The 24,252-nt window shown below is 50.3% G+C and overlaps 1 protein-coding gene across 3 annotated transcripts in view; it reads left to right on the top strand.

Annotated features, from left to right (window-relative positions):
• The window catches only part of SLCO2B1 (solute carrier organic anion transporter family member 2B1), a 41,297-nt gene that overhangs the window by 5,589 nt on the left and 11,456 nt on the right, over window positions 1-24,252 (top strand). The window contains exons 2-8 of one of the 3 annotated variants that reach the window (XM_051779502.1): window positions 4,092-4,182; window positions 8,396-8,484; window positions 8,617-8,779; window positions 10,825-11,043; window positions 12,154-12,252; window positions 13,970-14,100; window positions 21,885-21,993. In XM_051779502.1, the coding sequence (XP_051635462.1) occupies window positions 4,092-4,182; window positions 8,396-8,484; window positions 8,617-8,779; window positions 10,825-11,043; window positions 12,154-12,252; window positions 13,970-14,100; window positions 21,885-21,993 (901 nt within the window). Of the gene's footprint in view, window positions 1-3,452; window positions 4,183-8,395; window positions 8,534-8,616; window positions 8,780-10,824; window positions 11,044-12,153; window positions 12,253-13,969; window positions 14,101-21,884; window positions 21,994-24,252 lie in introns of those variants that run through there. The other 2 variants (XM_051779503.1, XM_051779504.1) reach the window with 2 other exon arrangements.

Below are 24,252 nucleotides of genomic sequence, written 5' to 3' on the forward strand. Positions count from 1 at the left end.
CCTTCCAGCCCAAACCAATGTGGAATTCTGTGATCTTTCATCAGTCCTCTCTCTCTGCTCTTCCATAACGTTACTTTTGCTTTTGACATAATTTTTTTCAGCATAACTTTTTTGATATACATCTGGAAAAGCCCTGCTGGGAGGGGTACCAGGGTGGTGGTGGGTGGTTGGACTGAGGTTACATCCAATCCCTCTTTTCCATCTGTGTTTATGTCCCCAGGCTCTGCACAGATGGGGGTTATTCCCCTGCTCTGCCACTTTGCAGGTCCCCAGGAGCAGTGAGGAAATGTCAGGCAAGCAAGGCTGGAATTAATGGCAATGTTTTCTGGCATCACTTGGTGTGGGGCTGAGCTGCTGCCCCTCCAAGCTGAGTTCCCTGTACCTACTCCATCCTGGGTTTGTCATGCCAGGCCCTGCCTTTCTGAGGGGTGCAGTGACCCAAGACAGAAGCAGGGAGAAAACAGTGTTTGAGGACAAATTCTTCACCAGCTGATGGATGTGCAGCATCAGGCACCTTTGCTGTCTGAACAACCATCCATCCATCACCTTCCCTGGGGTATCTGAGCACAGCCTATGTGTAGCTGCCACCAAGCCCCTGCAGTGAGAACATCAGAGGTGACCCCTGGTGAAACCTAGCCACCTGTGCACCCCAGCAGGCTCCCAAACACACCAGGTGGGCATGGAAAGTCTCTCTTTGTTTTATGGGAGTTTATTTCACCAGAGAGTTCCCTTGCAGGTGCACAAGGAGGCAATATTCTGCTCCATCAGGGTGCAGCACTGGTTTCCAAGGGCTTTGTGTCAGAGTCAGGGACACCACTGGCTGTCACAGACCCTGCCACCCCTACCTGTCACCCTGTGTCCCACCCTGCACTAGGCTCTCCGTGTCTGTGTCTCCCTAAAAAACCAATTTCACGCTCCTGTGATCTGTGGGAGAAGAGGTGAGAGACACCACTGAGAGCTCTGAGACAGCAGTGTTTGGTGTTAGAAATACCTGGCTGGGCTGGGGTGGCACCTCTACCCTGTACATGAGGGAATATCCCTCATGTACATATCCTTTCCCATCTGTGTCTGCCAGAGCCTGGACCAGGGCCAGCTCCCTCCTTGTGGTGCCTCAGACACCCAAAAAGGCTTTGCAAAATGCCTCAGCCTTGGGAAAAGTCAGTCCCTGCTGTCCCAACCCACAGTTCCCCTCCTGCTCCCCAAACCCTTCTGACAGGTCGATGGGCTCAGATCTATTCCCTGACTTGTTCCTGGGGAAGCTGAGGCACAAAGATGGGAAGTAGCTGGCTGTGGAGCTGAGGATGGGAAGTGGCTGCTGTTGGTCCTGATCCTGCAGGGCAGGTCTGGGAGTGTGTCTGGGTCAGGGTCTCTGGAATCCAGGGATGTCACTCTGGGATTGGCTATTTCTCACCTTTTCCCATGCTCCATGGCAAACATGCTGGGATGCCTGGAGAAAGGCAGGAAGAGCAATTCCCACTGTGTATCTTCCTTTTTAGAGTGTTGGAGGACACCTGGGCCATCAGGGAGCTGAGGGCTGCAGATCTGATACAGGCAGGTGTGTCCCCCCCAGTCCCCTGGTTTTGCTCTTTCTGCTCTCTCCTTCCTCTGACCTGAGGATATCTTCTGGGATTTGCCATCTCGTCCCTCCTTTTCCTCCTTCCCCGGCCCACAGCACTAATCCTGTTCTGCCTCCTTCCTGCAGAGGAGCAGATTCACTCACATCTCTTGACCTTACCTGGGAGAAATTGTATTGAACGAAAATAATCCTTCTTTCCATCCAGAGATGGAGAAAAACGTGGCTCTTGCCAAGCCAATGCCATTCCCAGAGGGTGCTGCCACATCTGGGCTCGATCCAGCCACAGGGAACTCAGACTGACCTGAGTGTGCTGCTCTCTTCATGCAATTTTTTTTTTAAAATCAATTAAATCTTATCTGGCTTTTTGTTTGATCTGCTCGTTGTCCTCTGTGCTGGATCAAAGTACTTTTCCTCCTGTTCTTTAAGGAGTGTTGTGGATGAATAGATTTAATAGGTTTATTCTGTTCTGAACTGCTGGCAAAGCTCTGCAGCATTTGAGATCCCTGCTGAGCTTTTCCCCTCAGGGCTCAGCCACATTCCCTCTTCCACAGGTAATATGGGAGTAGGACAACTCACTGGAGTGAGGTGAAGGTGTGGATGGTGGGATGGAGCCAGACCTGGCTGTGCCTCCTTGGCTGCTGACAGGTGGTGCAGGTTGTCATTAATCCAAAGGCCATCCCTGGGGAAAGAAGAACTGAGTTCCTCCAGAGCAGTGTGGGAAATTTGGGGACATTCTGGTGCACAGCAAAGGGTGAGGGGCTTTTACCCCCTGCTTGGGCAGGGATTAGTGAAAACGTTTCTACTGGTGCTTTCTAGCATTTTCTTCTCCCAAGAAGACTCTGAAAGCTGATTATGGAAGAGCTTGGACTAATCCCAGTGTTAAAGGATTGGTTAAAGGATGCACACATCTAAAGCAGGGCCTGGAAAGGAAGGGCAGGAGGACTAAAATACTCCAACACCCCGTGGGATTTGTGGTTTGCAGGTCTAACTAAATGCATGTTTGGTGAGGAGGGCTGGCAAAGCCATTAACACAGTTAAACCAGGGCATTAATCCTACAGTGGTTCCCAACTCCATGAACGTGGAAGTCTAGGCTTAGGCTCCTCTTGGTTTCCTCCCTGTGGTTTTCCACCCTTTTCCTCCCCACTGTGTCACCCCTGAGCTTTCAAGGGGCTCAGTGGCTGTAAATAATTCCTCCCAGCCCTGCTCCAGAGTCAGGATATCAGACCCCGTGGGCTGGAGACAGGCAGGTGCTTTTGCTCCAGCACTGCTGAACCCTCCAGAGGTTCAGGAGAGCTTTTTGTGGCTGCTTTAATTTATGATCAAATTTACTTTATTGATCTCACCCCGGATTTTGTTGCAGCAATATCTCTGGAAATCGGGCTGAGGGCAGCAATTGCTTTTTGCAGAAGATGCTGTGGAGCTTGTAACTCAGGGATGAGCAGGGCCCCTCTGGAATTTACCTCTCCTGTGCGCTGTGCTTAAGGGTTTATAAACACCACAGTTAAGACAGTCTCCTCCTGCTAGAATTTACATCAACCCCTGCATTTTTTAATTTGTTTGAGGCTACGGGTCCTCGCTCCTTTGCTTCCCATCATGGGGGAAATGGAATTACACGAAATAATAATGGAAAGCCTTTCACCCCATTTGCCTTGGCGCTTGCAGAGATGAAAACATCTATTACAGTGTACTGAATTTAAAGCCTAATGGCTTCAGCGTGCCTCCAAACAATGCAGCTTCCTGAGTGGGAAGCCTAAAATCCCAACAAAGGCATCATGGGCCACTCAGGAAAGAAGGAGTGGGGGTTCAGAGAGAAGGGAAGGAGGTACAACAGTGCAGGGAGGGGGGTGGGGTGGCTTCCCACCCTCTTTCTTTCCACTGTTAAATTTAGGTGCCCGTTTCTCCAGCCCATTTGCATCCCTCAATGCCCTTTTCCCCTTGGATGCCTGTTTCTCCAGCCCATTTGCTCCCTCAGTGCCCGTTTCTCCCTCCCTTTGAGATCCCTCTGGATGCCCATTTTTCCAGCCCGTTAAGGTCCCTCAATGTCCATTTCTCCATCCCTTTGAGATCCCTCTGGATTCCCCTTTCTCCAGCCCACTGAGATCCCTCAGTGCCCATTTCTCCAGCCTGTTGAGGTCCCTCTGGATGGCAGCACAATCATCAGCTTTGCCAGTTGCTCCTCCCAGTCTTATTTTCTTCTGCCACCTGCACTCTGCCCCCTCACCCAGGTCATCGATAAGGATGTCAGATTATGCCAGATAATGTTTATACACATTGTCCTTGGTTCTGTGGCACAGCATGTAAACTCCCAGGCCTCCTGGTGATCAATGTTTTGCAGGGCTGCTTTGTTGCTTTGCGGGAGCAAAGTGCTCCGAGAGAATGAAACCCAGGAATAATTAGTACTTTCTTGTGCTCGTTGTGTGGGTGTTCACAGAGCACAACAACATCTTGCCGTGCTGAGCAAGGGCAATTCAGGCAGAGGAACTGAGCATTGTGCTGGCTGATTTATTTTGGCAGGCCTGGCAGGATGACAAGCACAGCTACGCAGAGCAGCTACGCGGATGCGACGCGGAAAACACTCTCCGGGAGCCCGTTCCTCAGCATCAAGGTAAATGTGCTTCCTGTAATTATCCTGCTTTCTGCAATACCCCCTTGGATCACTGGCCTGGCAAAGAGGAGTTTGGTTTTCTGCAGAAGGCATTGAGAGGGTTCCTGATTACCAAGTGTATTTGGAAAGTTTTCCATGTGCTTCCGTTGGCTTTCCATGTGCTTGTGGCAGAAGCACCGTTTGAGGTGGAACCGTCTCCATCCAAGAGCAAGTGGTGGGACAGCAAGGCTGAAATGCATATTTAACTTCCAGGTTCTGCAGAACTTCATGGAATCACAGAATGATTTGGGTTGGGTGGGACCTTAAAGCTGATCTTTATGGACAGGGACACCTTCCACTAGCCCAGGTTGCTCCAACCTGGCCTTGGACACTTCCAGGGATGGGGCAGCCACAGCTTCTCTGGGCAATCTGTGCCAGGGCCTCCCCACCCTCACAGCCAAGAATTCCTTCCCAGTATCCCATCTAACCCTGCCCTGTGCCAGATGGAAACCATTCTTCAAAGTGTTATGCCCTCCTGGACTCAGTGCAACCTCAGGTCTTCCAGGTGAGTGTTTGAAGAGCTCTGCAGAACTACAGGCTGGACCTGGGGTGGCTCCTCCTGTGCTGCAGCATCTGCTTTGTTCCCTTTTGGCTCAATAATTGCATTTATCAGTAATTAACAACATTAATTAACTGGTACATTCAGTGTAGTTGGAGCCAATTACCTGGCTCGTTAGAGAGTGTCACCAGCCTGTAGAGCAAAAGATGACAGCTGGTGTTAAAGGCTTAAAATGTCTCTTAAGTGAGACTTGTTTTCACCCCCAAGGCAGAGCTGACCATGCATTATCCTCACACAATTATGCTCAGCACAGGATGTTTTCCCCAGATCTCTTGGGTTTTTTTCAAGAACTTAGGTCACCCTGTCCGGTTTCTAAATGACTTCCTCAGAAAACAAAACTTCCAGTGCAGGGTTTCAATGGCTCTTGCAGAAACACAAAACCATTGCACAATGTGGTTTATGTGTTTGAAGTGGCTGGAGGGCCAAAAATCACAGCACTGCAGTTTGTATATGTATTTATATCTCCAGAGAGTGTGTCACAAAAAACTAGTTGCCACGTGTCAAAAGGCAATTGAAGGGCATAACTAAAAACTGGCTTGTTTTGGCTTCAAGGAGCATTAAAATTTAGATAAGATGTTGAGAAGGAATTGGCTGTGAGGGTGGGGAGGCCCTGGCACAGGTTGCCCAGAGAAGCTGTGTCTGCCCCATCCCTGGAAGTGTCCAAAACCAGGCTGGATGAGGCTTGGAGCAACCTGGGCTAGTGGAAGGTCTCCAGGGATTAGAAGTGGATGATCTTTAAGGTCGCTTCCAACTACACACCCAACCAAGCTGGTTTGGATTAAACTGGAACAGGCTGGTTCCTCCCAGCCCCATTTTCTGTAAGCACAGCACAGTGCACAGGGGTTTACCATGTGCTAAGGCACAAAACCCTTCCTTAAAATAGCAGCCAAAGTCTCCCAAACACATGGAAACAGCGTGACAGGGACTTCCCTGTGTCAGCTGGGGCAGGACAGTGTGTGCAGCTTTCAGAGCCCTCACTGGGACGATTTGTTGCCAAACCGCACAACCAACCCTGGAAACACATGTAACCTTCGTAGAAAGGTTTTTTTTGGACCACCAAGAGAGAGGAGATGTTGGTATTTAGTCCCCAGGTCTGCAGTTTCCTGGCTGCGTTGGATGGAGTGTGTTTCTCTGTTCTCTTAACACGTGTGGGGTGGGAGCAGCAACACCTCAGCAACGTGGTGCAAGGCTTAGCAGAGCAAAGCCAGCAAGGATACATGAAACATTATCTAGAAAAGTAGAAAAGCAGCAAATCTGATCAGAGAAGCTCCTCCTTAGACGTGTAGCAGAGCAGAAATGCACTTTTCCCAGAGCTGGTTGTGGAGGGTGTGGACAATGGAGGAGGTTGCTCTGCACCCTGGCACTGCAAGGGGATTATTTTTGGTACCAAGCACCCCCTGTCCTTGGTTCAGGTGTTTGGTGTTACCTCAACACAGGCTCTTCTATTAATGCTTCACAGATGTTTATTTAAAAAAGCCATTGCGAAACCTCTCCCTTCCTTCCTCCTCAGCCTACGGAAGTGCTCCTGTGGATTCTCCGAGTTGTTTTAATTCTGCTGATGTAGAGGGGAGATGTTATAAGCATGTCCTGGCCTTTCCATGGGAAACAGGTGCCAGACAGCTGAACTTGGGGTTGTTTCTGGGAACACCCAGCTCTGGGGCTGCTCCTGGATTTGTTGTGCTGTGAGGACACAGCACGTGGGAAAAGGCTGGTGCTTGCAGACCCAGGTCAGCTGCTGGGGCAGCCCATCAGACCCAGGCCAGCTCCACCAGTCCAGCAGACCTAAAGTCCACGAGTCTGTCCTTTCTTTCCCTGGCAGAAGAGTAGCTGTGCTGTGGTCTGATGGCTGACAGCAAACAGCCCCTGGAGCCAGAACTGGGGGCCTTGCCTGGTGCTGACCCCAACCCACTGCAGGGCCCTCTCTCTTTTCTGTGCTTTACTCTGCCTAGATGAGAGGATAAAACACCAGACTCCCAACCCCTTTTGACCTCCTGAGCTGCAGAGGATGTGGGGCAGTGGTGGGCAGCTGCTGGGCTGATGTAAACCAGCATGATTTGAAGGTCCTGGATTTGGATACGCATTGGGCTGTGTGCTGTGGATGTCTGGAATAAATGAATCTGGCTTCAACCTTTCCATTCTGACCTCATGTATTCAGGAAACAGAGCCTGGACAAAGCCAGTGTCTCGTAGGAATATAGGAGTTTTGGCAAAGCTGGCTCTGGGGAAGCTTTCCTTTGGCTGGGTGACATTTTCCTGGTCCGCACACGTTGCACCCATCAGTGGTGACATGAGCCTGGAAGGGGGGAGGTCCTGGATTATATCCTGGTTTGCATGATACCCACCCATCACTTTGGGTGCTGGTAACCCCAGCACTGCAGTTCTCAGTGACCCAGGGGGGGCTTTGTCCCCTTCTGTGCTGTAAATACTCCCCTGGCTGACAGAGCAGCCCAGTTTGCCAGTGATCCCACTCTAGCCCTAGATCAGAAGGAGATGTGGCAGAAACCCAGGCCAGGCTGAGCAGCTCCTCTAGGTGAGGTTGCTCCATGGTGGGAGCTGCAGCAGTGCCCTGCTCTGGTCACCAAGAGAGTAAAGATCTGCAAAAAGCAGTGCCCTGAGGGTTTGGTCATCATCCAAGGCTGAGGCAGCAGCTCTGGAAGGACCCAGAAGAGGCATCCAGCCTGTCCTGCAGTGATGGGTGGTCCACCTCCTTAGGGAATGTGGAATGTTTGGGCTGGGCAGTTTTTTGCCTCCTTTGGGCACTGGAAGGATGCCTGTGGAGAGCCATGTGGGGAAGGAGATGACTTGCCAGCTCCTTTCCTTTGCTGAGTACTTTGCAGAGCTGTGGATAAAGGGGAGGTCCATCCCTCCCCTTCCCTCCTTGGACAGTCACTTGGCACTTGGGAAATGCTTCTGTGAGAGGACCAGGGAGATGGACTCTGTTCTCTGTGGGGCAGCTTGAGCCACGTGTTCCCCTGGGCAGCCCAGCACCTGCACACCCCAAACTCTGGAGGAGATGAGGTCAGATTATCTTCTGGGAGAGGATGGACTTTGCAAGGTTTCCTTCTGGAAGTGGAAAAGAACCCTCACATTTTCCAAAGGACATGTCCTTTACATCCAGGGCTTTTTAAGAAGGAAAGGAAAACAGCCTGAATTATTCTCCCTGACCTTCTCCTGGTTTTCTCTGAAGAAGTTGTTTGTTGCTGTGTTTAGAAGGGCTTGTTCCTGTCCCAGAATTGCTCCCAGCACTGGGGATGGCTGCTGCCCCTGGCTGGATGGGAACAGGAATTGTGCAACCTCCCACTTCTGCTTCTGGATCTTAGAGACAAGGCCAACACAAACAAGCATCATCCCAACTGAGACAACGTGTTTGTCCAAAGCCACTTTTCATCTGAAGAAATTACACCCTCCTTGCAGATAGTGACCCCGTTGTTATTTTTGGCAGAGCACTATTTCATGTCTCTATTAATTTCAGAAGATTTCACTGATGGCAGAGCAAGGATAATATTTCAAAGGCTCATGGTCAAAGGTTTATGTTCAATAACTGTGCCTTTCTCTGGAGATGCAGTTTGTTGTGCTGCAGCTCTCAGTAACTGGATGCTCTCTTTTTTGTTGGCAGTTCTTTGTGTTCTGCCACGGGCTGCTGCAGCTCTCCCAGCTCCTGGTCTCCGGGTACCTGAAGAGCTCCATCTCCACCATCGAGAGACGGTATGGCCTCTCCAGCCGGACGTCAGGGCTGCTCGCTTCCTTCAACGAGGTGAAACCAGCTTTCTGCTCCTGCTCTCCCCATGCTCCTCGTGTTCCCCTGCGAGACCTTTGGCTCTCTGTGTCCTGCTGCAGGTGGGGAACACGCTGCTGATTGTCTTCATCAGTTACTTCGGGAGCCGAGTGCACAGGCCCCGGTTCATCGGCGCCGGCGCCCTGCTCGTGTCCCTGGCCGGGTTCCTCATGTCCCTGCCCCACTTCATCACTGGGCCCTATGAGTTTGACCAGTCTGTTGCCAGTAAGTGCTCTAGGAGCTTATTTTAGGCCTTTTGGGATGGAAAAGGGAAATAACAGAATCCCAGAATGGTTTGGGTTGCAAGGGACCTTAAACCCCATCCCTTGCCATGGGCAGGGACACCTTCCACTAGCCCAGGCTGCTCCAAGCCTCATCCAGCCTGGTTTTGGACACTTCCAGGGATGGGGCAGCCACAGCTTCTCTGGGCAACCTGTGCCAGGGCCTCTCCACCCTCATAGCCAAGCATTCCTTCCCAATAGCCAACCTAACCCTGCCCTCTGGCAGTAGGAAGCCATTACAAATTTCCCTTCCCTAGGGAGGTTGGGAGCTGCAAGTTTGTCCTCAAGGAATTTTATTTTTCTGAGAATGAAACCATCTCAGTCCTGAGAGGCAACAGCTGTGGCAGGGAGAAGAGCCAGGGGACATGGGGACCCTGGAACCATGGGAAAGGACATGAAAACAGTCAAAACACAGGCTGTGCCTCTGATTGCCCTTGTTTTGTGCACACCCATACAGCAGACAAACCCTGGGTGCCAGGAAGGTCTTCTCCAGCCACCAGGGCTCTCATATTCCATGAGTTGAGCCAAGTTGTCCTCGTGAATGCGAACTTATTATAATGTAAATAAGATAAAGTCTCATGAGCTCTGTCACCTGTAGCCCATTGTGGAAAGGAAACATGAGGTTTGGGAAGGAGCTTGGCTCACCCCAAGGGGCGAATGCTGTTGTCTGCAATGAGAGAGTGCTGGTTTCACACCCAACTTCTCCTGTTTCTCCAGCCTCACCTGTCTTCCCCTGCCTAGCTGAGCTCAAGGGAATGCTTTGAGGCTTTAGACCCCACCAGAAAATCAACCTCCCATGAGGAACATGCAGTTTAAATCACTCATGGAGGGAGGGAACAGACCAGGGTGAATTTGGGATTTTTTCCCTGAAAGAAAGTGAAGGGATGAGAAAAGAAGGAGAAAAGCACTTTCTTGTTACCTCTCCAAATCTTTTGCTCCAGTAAATCTTTTAGAAGCCTCCTCTGGCTCAGCAGAGGGATCTCAGCTGGTTCACACAGAGATGATCTGTTTGTCCAAAGCCACTTTTCAGCTGAAGAAAGGCACCACTTTGCAATAGGCACCAGGGAAACACTTAATAGGTGAATAAGTCATGGCTGCAAACAGGATGCTAATGGCAGTTTGGAAGTAATTAGCCACCTGTTGGTGCAGGTGACCCCATGTCTGAGCACTCAGAGTTCCACAGGATTTAGGGGATAACCATGGAAATCCTGCTAAAAGCACCTCCCCCTCAGTATTTTGAGGAAGATAAGGGTGCCTGAATCAGCACTTTCACTTAGGCAGCTTTGTAAGCTTTTTCTGGGGAAAATGAGTTCTCATTTCCCGAGTAGCTGTTCACAAAATCTGCAGTTCTCCTCACTTACCTTTCTTGGAAGGAATATCAAAGGTCCTGGAAGTGACCTCAGCTCCACTTCTTCAGTGGAAGTGGCTTTTCATGGCATGTGCATCCATCTCTGTGAACATCTGTACAGTAACCTTTGGACTTGCTTTGGATTTTCTCCCATACAACATCTAAGGATAAGATGAGAAGAATGTGGAGCTGCTTCAGCAAGTCCAGAGGAGGCCATGGAAATGCTCAGAGGGCTGGAACTCCTCTCTGCTCTGGAGCCAGGCTGGGAGAGCTGGGGGTGTTCACCTGGAGAAGAGAAGGTTCCAGGAAGACCTGAGAGCCCCTTGCAGGGCCTAAAGGGGCTCCAGGAGAGCTGGAGAGGGATTTGGAACAAGAACCTGGAGTGACTGGACAAGGGGGAATGGCTTCCCACTGCCAGAGGTTGGGGTTAGGTGGGATATTGGGAAGGAATTCTTGGCTGGGAGGGTGGAGAGGCCCTGGCACAGGTTGCCCAGAGAAGCTGTGGCTGCCCTGGATCCCTGGAAGTATCCAAGGCCAGGGTGACTCTCTGATCTCCTGAGTCACTACCCAAATGCTGCTATCTTTGGGAAGCTCTTTCTCCAGACCAAGCTCCTCAGACCTGTTCCCCTTGTCACCCACAGGCACGTTCAGCAACACCACCGACCTGTGCCAGCCCCGGTCCTGGGCGAACCTCAGTGATGCCAACTGCACCCCCCGTGCCAGCAGGGAGAACCACGAGGTTCTCCTGGTCATGTTCATTGCCCAGGCCCTGCTGGGCATCGGTGGTGTCCCCATCCAGCCCTTTGGGATCTCCTACATCGACGACTTCGCCAGCAAGAGGAACTCCCCCCTCTATCTGGGTAAGACTGTGGGAAGAGGGGGAGCCAGGATGAGACTGATGGCAAAGCTTCAAGCTTGGACAAACATCAGACAGACCTGGAGTGCTGGAAAACACGATTTGAGGGAAATATTGGGATTTTTGGCCTGAGAGTCATAACCTGGAGACAGACATAATAACCATGTCCTCCTCCAAAAAGGCTTCAAGAAGGCAAAGAGGAATAATCTGATCTCTGTGTTCACAAAAGGCAGCAATGGGTTTAAGGTGCAGCTATGAAGACTCTGTTTAGATGTTAGGAATATTATAGGAAGCTAAAAAATAACAAATAATTAAAAATTCAAAAATTTTTAAATATTATTACAAAATTATAGGAAGCATCTTGGAGATGGGAGAGCATCCTTCAGCAGAGGGGGGTGCTGGAGAACTGCTTGGGCACAGGCCTAAAAGGGATGTCCCAGGGTGGTCGGATGGACAAAATGGTCTTTGCAGGTCCTTCTACTCCTTTTCTAGCTGTTATCTGTGAGTAACATTGAATTGAATTGAATTGAATTGAATTGAATTGAATTGAATTGAATTGAATTGAATTGAATTGAATTGAATTGAATTGAATTGAACTGAATGGAACAGCAAAGGTGGATCAAAACCAGGTCATCACTGTCAAAAAAGTGGAAGTACAGCATCAAATTTTGCTCTGGTGGTTGGTTCAAACCTCTGAACCTCAGCTGAAAGAATCACATGTAAGGCAAGAGTTGAATTTCCCATGTGTTGATACATTTTTAATCAGTAATTCACATAGGAGAGTTCACTGATAACTTTTATCTCCTCCACCCTGTAAAAAATCTCATCATTTCCTGGATTTCTTATGCCGAGAGACACGTCTTGTTCCTGGGCGTATTCCAGTCTTTCTGGGAGGCTGAAGAAGAGGGGCAGAAAAGGTCTGAACCTTGCAAAACCTTTTCTTTGAAGGGAGCACGGGACTGTTGCTGTGTGAGAGGGGCACTGAGGAAGCTGCCAGGAAAATCAGCTGTGCTGGAGGTGGACATGGAGGAGCCTGGTCCGGTCTGGAGGCACCTTCTGTCCCTGTGGTCCTCTCCCACAGGGTTGAGCCCTCTTTGCTCTCATCTCTCTGCAGGAATCCTGTTCTCTGTGACTGTCATTGGGCCAGGGGTGGCCTTCATGCTGGGCTCTGCCATGCTGCAGTTCTACGTGGACATCGACAAAGTCAGCGGAGGTGAGTGAACGTGCCCTGAGAGGGATTTAAGCAGAATTCCACGAATTTCTTGCCATATGCCAGCACCACTGGCAGGAGTGTTTTGTTGCCAGCCAGTAGTGGGGATGTGGAGAACAACCAAAACCCAGGGAGAAGATACATGAAGAAGAAAGATGGAGCTGGAAAACGAGTACCAGCCCTGAGGTGTGAAGAAGCATGGTAGGATGGGAGGAAGGTGAAAACAAGGAGAAGGGAAATGCTGGATAGGGCAAGAAAGGAGCACAAAAGGGATTTCCTTTTCAAATGTCTCTCCCTGAGATGTGCTATTAAAGCATTTGTAATCATCTCCTTTTTGGCTGCTCTTGAATCATGGTCTGGAAAATAAGAGGCTCTTTCCTGGTTGTTAACAGAGCAAATATTCAGCCTGGAGAAGAGAAGGCTCCAGGGAGACCTTAGAGCCTCTTCCAGTCCTAAAGGGGCTCCAAGAGAGCTGGAGAGGGACTTTGGGCAAGGGTCTGGAGTGCCAGGACAAGGGGGAATGGCTTCCCACTGCCGGAGGGCAGGGTTAGATGGGATATTAGGCTCCCTTCAGCCTAAAAGTGTCTTCAGCCAGCTGGGAAAAGCTGACGAGCTGTGGCTGCTTAGAGTTAAAGCTATTGTTTTACTAGGAGAAAAATAAATTAGTGTTTATCCATTATTTTAAATGGATTTAAAATTCCATTTTACTGAAATGCAGGGAGGAGATTATCAATTTCTTTTTCCTATCACTTGTCACTTCTAGAGATTGGAGATTAGATGTGGCTGCACCAAAACCCAGTAAAATGCAGTTTCAGTTGCACCTCCCCGGTGTGAACGGCTCACCGATGTTAAACCTCAAGGAAGAGGTTCCTGGGAGGACTTGTTTCCTGGGATATGCTCCTGAATGCCATCTTACCACAGGGATCACCTTTTTCTGGAGAAATATTTCTTGCTCAGACTCCCCCTGTTGTGAATTTACATTGTGGCTTCTGCATGTCCCGTTTTATCAGTGCCAGGTACCCTCCCCACGGGGGATGTTACTGCTGGCACAGAGCCCTGAGGATGGCAGGAGAGGAGGCTGGGAAAACTGAGGGCAGACAGACAGGAGAATGGGATATAATTCTTATTAAAGCATCTTTAAAGATCAGCTTCCTTTGGTTGAGCTGCAAAGCAGGCACTGGGTGATGGACCAGAGTGGTGGGCACCACTCCAGGATCCAAGTCTTCTGCCAACAGGGGATCCCTGTGTGGGTAGAGCGATTATAAACAACTAAACCAGTGCTCTTGGATGCCAAAAGTTAACTGTAATTAATTTAATTTTAAACTTCAGAAGGAATTTTTCCTTCTGTATTGACAGCCATCATGACTTAATCCCCCTGAGTCAGTACTTCCAAGCTTTTCCACAACACAGGTGTCCCTTCTCTGGAAAAGCGGTGACAGGGGTGCTTTCCTTTGCCTTTCCAGCTGAGGGACATCCTTGTCCCAGTTGTCTCCATCCAAAGGGCTGAGTGGCCTTTTGGAGACCCTGGCAATAGCAAAGAATGAAATGTGATTAAACACCAGGGGGTGAGATCCGATGGTCCCCGGACTGGGAGCCACCACTTTGGAGCTGATTGATGTTCAGGGTGCCAGAGGCCACCCATCACCATCCTGTTGGTGCAGTGGGGTCCCTCCCTGTTTTCACTGCTGGTTTGATGCCCCTCTCTCTGTCTGTGTTGCAGCTGAAGTCCAGCTCACCCACGGGGACCCGCGGTGGGTGGGTGCCTGGTGGCTCGGGTTCCTGGTGGCAGCCAGCCTGGTGGCTCTGTCTGCAGTGCCATATTTCTTCTTCCCACGGGAGATGCCAAAAGAGGTAGGAGAGGTGCTGCAGGTGGACCTGTTGGCACTGCACACAAACCCCTCGTGTTTAAATGCACATCCCTCCCTCTCCAGGAGAAACTGAAGCTGCTGCATCCATGGGAAACACGAGCATGGAAGTGGTGGTGCAGCTCAGAGCTGCATCCCAAAGCTGGAGGGGAGACTGGTTTGCTCTCACCTCTCATGTCAGAGGTCCTTGTGATGCTCAGCAGCTTATGGATGTGATCATTTCGTGGTGGAGCACTGAAGCAGTACCTGTGTGTTGATTCCTCTGCATGGGAATGTGCAGCAGTGGAAAGGTTCTGTGTGGACTGTGGTCCTTCTCAAAGCCACCCTCCTGGCTCACCTGCAGGTGGGTCTCCTTGGCTTCCCTAGGGAAGCAATGGCAGTGTTAGATTCAGTGATCTCAGAGGTCTTTTCCAACCTAAATGATTCTGTGATTCCATGGTCCTACTCCTGCAAACTCAGGCACGGGCTGGGTGGGGTGTGGATGGAGCCCTGAGGAGAAGGACTTGGGGATATTGGTGGGTGAGCTGGGATTGTTCAGCTGGGAGAAGAGAAGGCTCTGAGGAGACCTCAGGGTCCCTTCCTGTGCCTAAAGGGGCTCCAGGAGAGCTGGACAGAGACTTGGGACAAGGGATGGAGGGACAGGATGAGGGGGAATGACTTCCCACTGCCAGAGGACAGGGTTAGAGGGGATATTGGGAAGGAATCCTTCCCTGTGAGGGTGGAGAGGCCCTGGCACAGGTTGCCCAGAGAAGCTGTGGCTGCCCCATCCCTGGAAGTGTCCAATGCCAGGTTGGACAGGGCTTGGAGCAACCTGGGCTAGTGGAAGGTGTCCATGGCAAGGGGGTGGAATGAGATGATCTTTAAAGTCCCTTCCAACCCAGCCCAGTCTGTGATCCCATGATCTCTTTGGGGAGATGGTGGGAGATGTTGCACCAGTGGCCCTTGTTTCCCTTCTGGGGGAACCATTTGTGCTCTGTGAGATGATCCATCCAGTTTATAGGCAATGTGAATAATTCATCAGGAGCCTTTTCTTGGAAGTGGGTTTTCCCCTGGGGGTGTTGGTAATACTGAGGCTGGGGAGTGGTTTGTCTCCTTTCCACTGCAAATCCTCTCGTCCTTGGGGCTCGGGCTCGGCTGCTGCTCCCACACCCAGCTACCCCCACCACCTCTCACTGGGACCTTTTTGCTGGCCAAAAGGATTTTAAACGCTTCCCAGCCTATAAACACCCTGGCTCTGTGAAGTCCTTGGAAATAAGTGACAGGGAAAAACCTTCAGCAGCCTGAGCCTGTTGCTGCACGTCCTAATAGCGTCTGTTTGCTCAGGGGATGCTCCTCCTTCTGGAGCCCACTGGAGTCCACTGTCCAAAAAAGGACACTGCTTTGCTCTGTGTTTACTGCCAGGGTTTTTCCTGCTCTGGAGCCCTCCTGAGAGCTTCAGTGCTCATGCCAAGATGGGACACAACTTGTGAGCTTCCCAAGCGCTTCCCAGCGTGTCGGGAGGAATAACACAGAACAAACTGTGCTTTTAGGGGACGCTGCTGGGACATGCTTAGTTGGTGAAATTGTGCTCATCTCGATGTCTTGGCCACACTCTGACCTGTGTAACTGCCTTCCACGTGTTTTACCTTGAGGCAGCATCGAAACTTTCCTGTCTGAACAAGCCCGTGCACTGTCTGGTGCAGAATAATTCTGCCTGAGTTTCCACAGGAATGAATGATTCTTAGGGAGGTTTGGGGTTTCCCTGCCTGGGAAAATGCGACCTGTTTTACCAGTTAAACCTATGGGGATGTAATGATTTACTCCTGGGTTATATAGGCCCTGAGGTTTGCAAAGGTGCTGTGGGGTGATGGGGTGAAAACTGCTCAGCGTTGCAGGATGAGTGTGCTCCTAAATTCAGCGTGCCTGATTTATCCTCCTGCAGCTTGGATGGCTTTGAAGTCCTTAGGGATAATCTGTATTAGCAGAGCCTGCTCAGGGTACCACACTCCATCTTAGGGGAAAGGTTCTTTATTAGGGCTGAGGGGAATATTAATTTCATAAACGGCTCTAGAGTGAAAATAATGTACTTTGAACTAAAACAGGTGCACTTTTTGGCAAGTTCTGCACTCCGAGCTGCTCAGAAGAGTTTAAGGAAGGAATGGGTGGATATTGATTTAAAAAGAACAGATTTCACTGCTCCACTGGCTGGGACCTGTAGGGAATGCTTCCACATGGCTGAGCACCCACATATCCCCCTGCTGCCCAGATCTTCTTGAATTTCTCCCCATTTTACCATCTCCCTCAGAAAGCCTTTGGAATCTGCTGACAGTTAAAAAGCAACAACAGGAAAATAGTCTAAGTGATAGCAAAATCCTGCCCTCCTTGCAGGATGGGAGATGCCAGGGCCAGCCAGGCCTGTCCCATGGGGGTAACAGCACCATCAGCAGCAGGAAATGCTTAAAAATGAAAATAAAAGCCCCTGTAGAAACTTTGCCAGGTGCTGTTCTGGGTAAAACATGTCTGCTGTGGGAGCACTCAAAGACTTGTTGGAAATCTGCATTGTCACAGGTGTTTTTCTGTTTGTACATATATATATTAATATGTATATCTAAAAATATATATGTGTATATATAAATCACTTTCTCTTGCTTGGCCTTGGAGTAAATCAGTGCTAGGTTAAGGACACAAGCAGGACAGCTTTTCCATCACAAAGGGTTCTGGAATCAGGCTGGGAGAGCTGGAGGGGTCCAGCCTGGAGAAAAGAAGGGTCCAACCTGGAGAAGAGAAGGCTCCAGGGAAACCTCAGAGCCCCTGAAAGCGCCTAAAGGGGCTCCAGGAGAGCTGGAGAGGGACTTTGGACGACGGATGGAGGGACAGGACAGGGGGAATGGCTTCCCACTGCCAGAGGGCAGGGTTAGAGGGGATATTGGGAAGGAATCCTTCCCTGTGGGGGTGGTGAGGCCCTGGCACAGGTTGCCCAGAGAAGCTGTGGCTGTTCCATCCCTGGGAGTGTCCAAGGCCAGGGTGACTCTTGGGTCTTGTGAGTCACTACCCACATGCTGCTATCTTTGGGAAGCAATTCCAGCTTAGTCCTGCCTCCATGAGCTGGAAACATTCCTTGAAGTTGTGTCCTGTATTGTGGGCAACTACAGCATTTAAGGGCTTTCCAATGGCTGTGTAGCCAAGGTTTAGCTGATGCTTTGCCGTCTGTTGCTGTTCTTGTATCCCACCCCAGGTGGTTGTATTCCCACTGCTCAAGGTTATTCCTGTGCTGTTCCTTGGGCACAGTCTCTGTCTTGGCAGCTCCGTGGGTGACATGAAAAGGGATTGAAAAGGGGAAAAATGCTCTCAGCAGCACCTTAAACAGAAGTAGGAGCATTGCCCTCACTCAGCATTTCTCGTGGGCAAGATCTGTCTTGTCCACCCAAATATCTCCTGGTTCAGGTGACACTCCAAACACAAACCCAAACATCTGCATACACTTCCCCTACAATATCAGCACTTGGCATCTGCAGACAGATGTCTTGTGACAAAGCTCTGATGGATTGTTTGGGATTTTTATAAGTTTACATGTCCTGGTCATGTCCAAGCCCTGGTGGCTCCAGTTTGCTGTCACACAACCCTCTCTGGATATCAGGTCACCTCACCAGTGCTTTCCTCCTAAGCCTCACTGCTAGGAGGTTTCAAAAACTGATTTCCCTGCATGTTGCAGAGCTCTGTCCATTCTCCAGTCTACATTTCAGTCATTAGTTAGTTATTCTGTCCCTAATCCTGATTAAACATTCCCCCAATCATTGCTATATTGGAGTGGTTATGGAAAGCCTTCCGTGGCTGGGTCAGGGAAGCTGCTGATCCTCTGCTGTTTCTCCATCCCAGCAGCTCTGCTTGTAACCAACCCATCCCATCCACAGGCTGCTTTCCCAGTGCTGGACCAGTCTGGATGTGATTTCCAGTGGTGCAGCAGGGCCTGCTGGAAGCACCATCTTCAGTTCTTCCTCACATCACACGTAACTCCTTCCATATATGCTTGTGCAGAGGTGGTCCTGGAGATGTTTCTCACTCTCTTCTCATTTCACAGAATCCCAGAATGGTTTGGGTTGGGAAGGACCTTAAACCCCATCCCATTCCACCTCCTGTCATCTGCATGGGCAGAGACACCTTCCACTAGCCCAGGTTGCTCCAAGCCCCATCCAACCTGGCCTTGGACGATTCCAGGGATCCAGGGGCAGCCACAGCTTCTCTGGGCAACCTGGGCCAGGGCCTCACCACCCTCACAGCCAACAATTCCTTCCCAATATCCCCTCTAACCCTGCATTCTGGCAGTGGGAAGCCATTCCCCCTTGTCCTGTCACTCCACGCCCTTGCAAAACGTCCCTCGCCAGCCTTCCTATGGGTACTGAAAATGGGGGTATTTTTCTGAAAACCTTTGCTCTGTGATGCCTCATTAAAGCTCCTAAAGCACCACCAAAGGCAGCCTAGAAATACAAGGCATCATCTGGGGAGTAAAGAGGGGGCCAAGAGGCAGGACACAGGAAAGGAATGGGCTGGTCTCTGTGTTAAGATTTTCCCCAGGGAGCTTTAAAGACAGGCACAAACAGCAACTAAAAATACTCATCCCATTTCATGAGAGCAAGGTGCCCCTCGGCTGGTTATTTTAACACTCCAGGAAATAGGGTCCCTGGTGGGACCCACACCTGCTGGAAGAGCCATAATGAAGTGTTTGTAGGGAGTATGACCTTGTCAAGAGGAAAATAATTCTTTTCCAAGCTGTGAGGTTTTACATTTTGTTTGTTTAACATGAAAATAACTTATCTGACCTTACTTTTCACTGAGCTGGGAGTGCCAGGTTCTGCACAGCCAGAGGGAAACTGCAGACACCTCAAATTAAACAAACCTGTCACAGAGCAGGTCATTTATCCCTGTTTCCAGTGGTGGATTTGGATAAAACCAGGCTGCTGGCACCTCTGGCTGCCCTTCTTGCAGGTGCAAGAGCAGGTGGGTGAGAGCAGGGAAGCTGCCTTTGTTATCCTTTCCTGCAAAGCCAGTCAGTCATACCTGATTTATCCATGTCTGTACAGGGAAATGGGGGGTTTCCCCAGGTCAGGGTCAGGTTAGGGATGCTCTTCCTAATGCAAAGTGTGTGGGAGCTTCATCCCCCTTCCTCACAAGCATGTCCGTCTCCTCCATCCCCCAGGAGGGTGGAAGTGATGGTGATAGAAAATCACAGGATGGTTTGGGTTGAAGGGACCTTAAACCTCATCCATTCCAGCCCCCTGCCATGGGCAGGGACACCTTCCACTAGCCCAGGTTGCTCCAAGCCCCATCCAGCCTGGCTGTGGACACTTCCAAGGATGAGGCAACCACAGCTTCTCTGGGCAAAATCTTTCAGACAGTTAAAAATCCCATGGCAAAAACATCAGGTGCACCAGGAAACGGAGTCCTTTAAGGAATCATCCAGAAAAATCCAAGTGTGGGGGCATTTTGCAAAGCTCAGTTTGTTTTTCCTTGGCATGATGTACAGCATCCTTGCAGGGCTCGAGCATCCCTGATGGTACAGCCAGCATCATTCCAGCATCATCCACAGCAAGCAGGCAGGATTGCTGCTGCCCTTCATCCCACAGGAAGGCATTTCCTGATCTTTTCAGACAGCAAAAAAATATAGCAGGGGCCAAGCCAGTGTGGGAAGAGGAGTATTCCTCCTCCAGGAGGGCTTTGCTCCATGTGCAGGGAGCAGCTGCTCCTGGGGTGGGTGCTGAGCCAGCACAGAAATCCCATTTGCAAGGGTCACACTCACACAGAGACATCCCAGACTGGAGAATTTGGGGGAATTTGGTTTGTTTTCTGGATGTACAGGCTGTTGACTCCCTGAAGTATAATCAGGTGGAAGCTGAGAAAGCCACAGTCAGTAACAGCTTGAATATATTTTTGGAAAACGCTGCAGCTTCAGAGCAGAGAGAAGAGACCTTGTAACTAATTGAAAAGTGAACGGGAGAGCTGGATTTTATCTGTGCATTTGAAAAATGTATTAAACCCTGAGCTCCAGCATTAAAAAAAAAACAGGAAAGGGGTTTCATCACTTTTGCCTTCAAAAAGGGAACGTGGCACTTGCAGCACAGGCACTTTACCCTCTCTGGTGTTTAATAACCAGGCTGGGTTTCAGGGCAAAGGAGATCATTTTAGCCCAAGAGCTGCCTATTTCTTTCTGTCCATTAAGAATGTTAATTGCTGTTGAATGAACTCATTTGTCCAGCTCAGATCTGTGCTGGGAGCTGCAGCAGAACTGCTGCTGAGCCAGTGGGGGATGTCAGAACCGAGGCTGTTGGCTCTGTCTGGAAATACTCTGTGGTTTTCCATGAAAACCACACTCTTGCTTGAACCCCTTCTGCTGTTACTCATGCACAGTAGCACATCTAAACTAATTAATGCCCTCTGGTCCAGTGATTCCCCTAAAAGCCTGCAGAGTAGGCTGCAGCCTGCAGAAGTTCATCCAAGAAATCCTCCACTCCCTTGGCTTCCGCTGGCTGATGGGGGAAGGATGCCATGGGATGTTGGACACTTGCCTCTGGTGGCTGTCATCTAGCGAGGCTACAAAGGACCTTGGGTGCTCCAAGCACTCCATAGGTGGTGAGGCCCTGGCACAGGTTGCCCAGAGAAGCTGTGGCTGCCCCATCCCTGGAAGTGTCCAAGGTGTCCAGGTTGGATGGGGCTTAGAGCAACCTTCCAAAGCTGGTGGAAGGTGTCCCTGCCCATGGCAGGGGGTGGAACTGAGTGATCTTCCATGATCCTGGGATAGTGGCAACATGATTCAGTGTGGCTAAAAGAAATTAAAAGAACTAAAGGAGGAGGAGTTGCTTGAATCCAGCAGAAGTTTTCAGGAGCAGAAGAAGAATTAAAAGGGGCTGGGAGAGGTCAGGGGTCAGTGGCTGCTCCCTGTTTCTGCCAGTACATCCCTGCTCCAGGTGGCTCTGGGACACAGAACTATAGAATCACAGAACTGTTTAGGTTGGAAAAGCACTCAGAGACCACCCAGTCCAACCATTCCCCCAGCACAGACAAAGCCACCACTAACCCGTGTCCCCAAGTGTCACGTTCACAAGGCTGTTAAATCCCCCTGGGGATGGGGCCTCCCCCACTGCCCTGGGCAGCCTCTGGGAGGTGAAGAACATTTTGCCTCCATCCCAGACCTCCTTCTTGCCTGGATTTGTTCCCCCTTACAATTGCTGCCTCTCTCCTTGCTGTAAGAGGGCACTTGCACACCGGTTGTTGCACCCAGAGGCACAGGGGACCTGCTCATCCTCCACCCAAAACCAGTGTCCAGACTGGCTGGAGGCTGGGTGGAGATCCAGGTGTGTCACCCTTTGGGTTCTTATGGCTGTTCCCACACTCAGAGGTAATAAAGAACCTCTGGGGAGGAAACCCATCTCCCTAAGGGTATCCATCTTTCCCACTGCAAAGGTTTACACCTCCTGGATTTCCATATTCTTGGGAGCTGAGCACACAGCATGCTGTACCTGGGTAATGCCACAGCTTGGCGTTGATGAAGTGTGATCCATTCCTGTTGGGAAAGGTGGGGAAGCTCCGTGCTCCTGTAACATGGATATATGGATGCTTTCAGCCCCACTGGAATCCTGACAGTGTGGACACGGGCAGTGATGGCCAAGCCCAGGAACGTTGCAAACTCCATCAGCAAGAAGCACGATCTGGTGTCTGCAGGGATTTGGGAGAGGAGGAGTGAGTTCGGGGGAAAGTCTGGCATGATCTGTGCAGTGACAGCCTGTCCTCTGCCCCCAGGTGGTGAGTGGGAAGGAGAGTGACAGCAAGAAGAAGGAGGACATGCTCAGCCAGCTCAGGGCGAGGCCTGAACACACACAGAACCTCTCTCTGGGCGAGTTCATCAAACGTAAGTGTGAGAATTCCCCCCTCCCACACGGACAGGGCTCCTGTGCCGGCACAGAGGATGAGCAGTGGGATGTGCTGTGGGCTGCAATGCTGGTAGGAAAGAGGGATATTCCTCCCTGTGCTCAGCCCACCTCCTTGGGAACCCCTCGAGATGCAACTTAGGCACACTGTTGGGTTCCCTGGAAGTGTCCAACGCCAGGTTGGACGGGGCTTGGAGCAATCTGGGATAGTGGAGGGTGTCCCTGCCCACGGCAGAGGGGCTGGAACAAAATTACCTTTAAGGTCCCTTCCAGCTCAAACCCTTCTGTGAGTCTATGTTTTATGGCTCAGGTGGGCAGGAAACAGAGGCCAAAATCTCATCAGAGCCCAGATCCAGGCAGGAAAGAGGGGTGCAACCTGTGAGCCTGGAGCAGAACCATGGGAAGAGAAGGACCCCCTTCAGCTGGAGGGGTTTTGCAGCTTGAGTGCATCCAGCTGTTCTTGCTCAGTTCTCAGAGCACAGCAGGAATCACACCCACAGCAGCACTGGCAACTTTTCATCCTCAAAAAACCTCTCCAGACCCCCTCCTAAAGGCTGGTGACAGTATTCAAGCCAGGCTGACCTCCTGTCCCACCGAGGGTGGCTGGCACTCCCTGGAGACAGGGTCTGAGCAGCTAAAAGCAGAAGGGTGGTCAGAATCCAGTAATCCACTGCAATTAACTTGTTTAGGAATGAGTGAGCTCTTTGTGCTGAAGACTTTCAGCTGGGCTTTAGTCTGGGGAGGCAACTGCTAAAGGTTGAGTTGGGTGTTTTTTGAAGGAAATACTCTGCACTTTGGTAATTACTTATAAGAAGTGGCCTTCTGAAGTCAGTCTGTGTCAGCTTCCTCCATATTTTCTGAATATTGTCCCTTTAATTTGTTGGAAATTGTCTGTGTTCTGAAGGTCAGTGCAGGGCAGACACAGCCAGATGAGCGTGGGCAGGTTTTTATTCTGCTGCTCTCCGGCCTAATGCTCAATTAGGGGAGTCAGGCAGGGGGTTATTCCCCCCCGACCTTGGGGCACTGTCATTTAGAAAACCTGTGTTTAGGAAGCAATTGCATGGGAACAGATTTATAGTGCTCAGATGGGACTTTCACACTGACACTTTGCCTCTGAAACATGAATAAAAATGAGCTCCCTGCCACTGGGTGGAGAGAGAAGGAGATATCCCACCTCTGCTGGAGCTGCGGGTTTGGCTTGGGGCTTGTATCAGAGTTGTTGTGTCAGGGCTGTGCTCAAAACTCATTATTTCTGAGAATTTATCCCCTCAAACCCAGTTCTGAAAGAAACAAAGTGTCTATTTTCTGTCAAGAGAGCAATTTTTCTGAAATCACCAGGATCTCTGATGCAAACCCCTTTTTTAGAGCCAGAAGCTGGGTGGTGGGTAGTATGTGTGGTGCTGAGATGGGGACAATTCGAGTGAAGTCTAAAGATTTTTCCTTCCCATTTTGTCACTCTCCTGCTTGTTTTGTTTCTTCTCTATATTTTTTTTTTTTAATTACAAACTAATTTATGAAAACAGCATTTGGAGATTTTCCATCCTGAATCACCTTGGAAGTGTCCAAGGCCAGGCAGGAGCAACCTGGGCTAATGGAAGGTGTCCCTGGCCATGGCAGGGGGGTGGAATGGGATGATCTTTAAGGTCTCTTCCAACCCAAACCATTCCATGAAAAGGAAGCATTTTGCCATGTGTCCTGTGGCACATGGGGACAAGTAGAGAGCAAAATCAGGCTTGTGGGATTTTTTGCCAAGTATGGCAAACAAACCCCCATCCCAGGAGGTTCCTCAGGGTGTCCCTTTCTCTGGGCTTTGAATCTCTCTGGAGCAAGGTATGATGAGCAGTTTGCAAAGCCCTGGAAACTCTGCCTCAAGGACAGGAAGGGTTTTTCCATCCCCAGTCAGCAATAAGAGGATGGAGCTGTGGACAGGATAAATGCTCAGGCAAAGGCATTTCCAAGCAAGGAGGTCGACTGCCCCAGAAGGGAGCAGGCTCTGCTGCCTGGAGTTCTCCAAATCTAGGAAAGCCAGAGCTCTGTGGGGAAAGATGTGACACTGGCTTGCACCCTGCTCCTCACACTCACAAGGTGCTCCTTTTGCAGGCATTGGATCTGCTCACAGTAATGAAAAAAACTAGGATTTAGCCAGCCTGGAGTAATTTCCATTGCTAATTTCCAGGCTTCTGTTGAAAACACCTGGGAGGACGTGCAGATTCTGTTGCACACACTGGGAATTAATCCAT

The sequence above is a fragment of the Manacus candei genome, unplaced genomic scaffold (assembly GCF_025592945.1).
Source record: "Manacus candei isolate 608988 ecotype Guabito, Panama unplaced genomic scaffold, ASM2559294v1 h1tg000014l, whole genome shotgun sequence".
Taxonomy (NCBI): Eukaryota; Metazoa; Chordata; class Aves; order Passeriformes; family Pipridae; genus Manacus; species Manacus candei.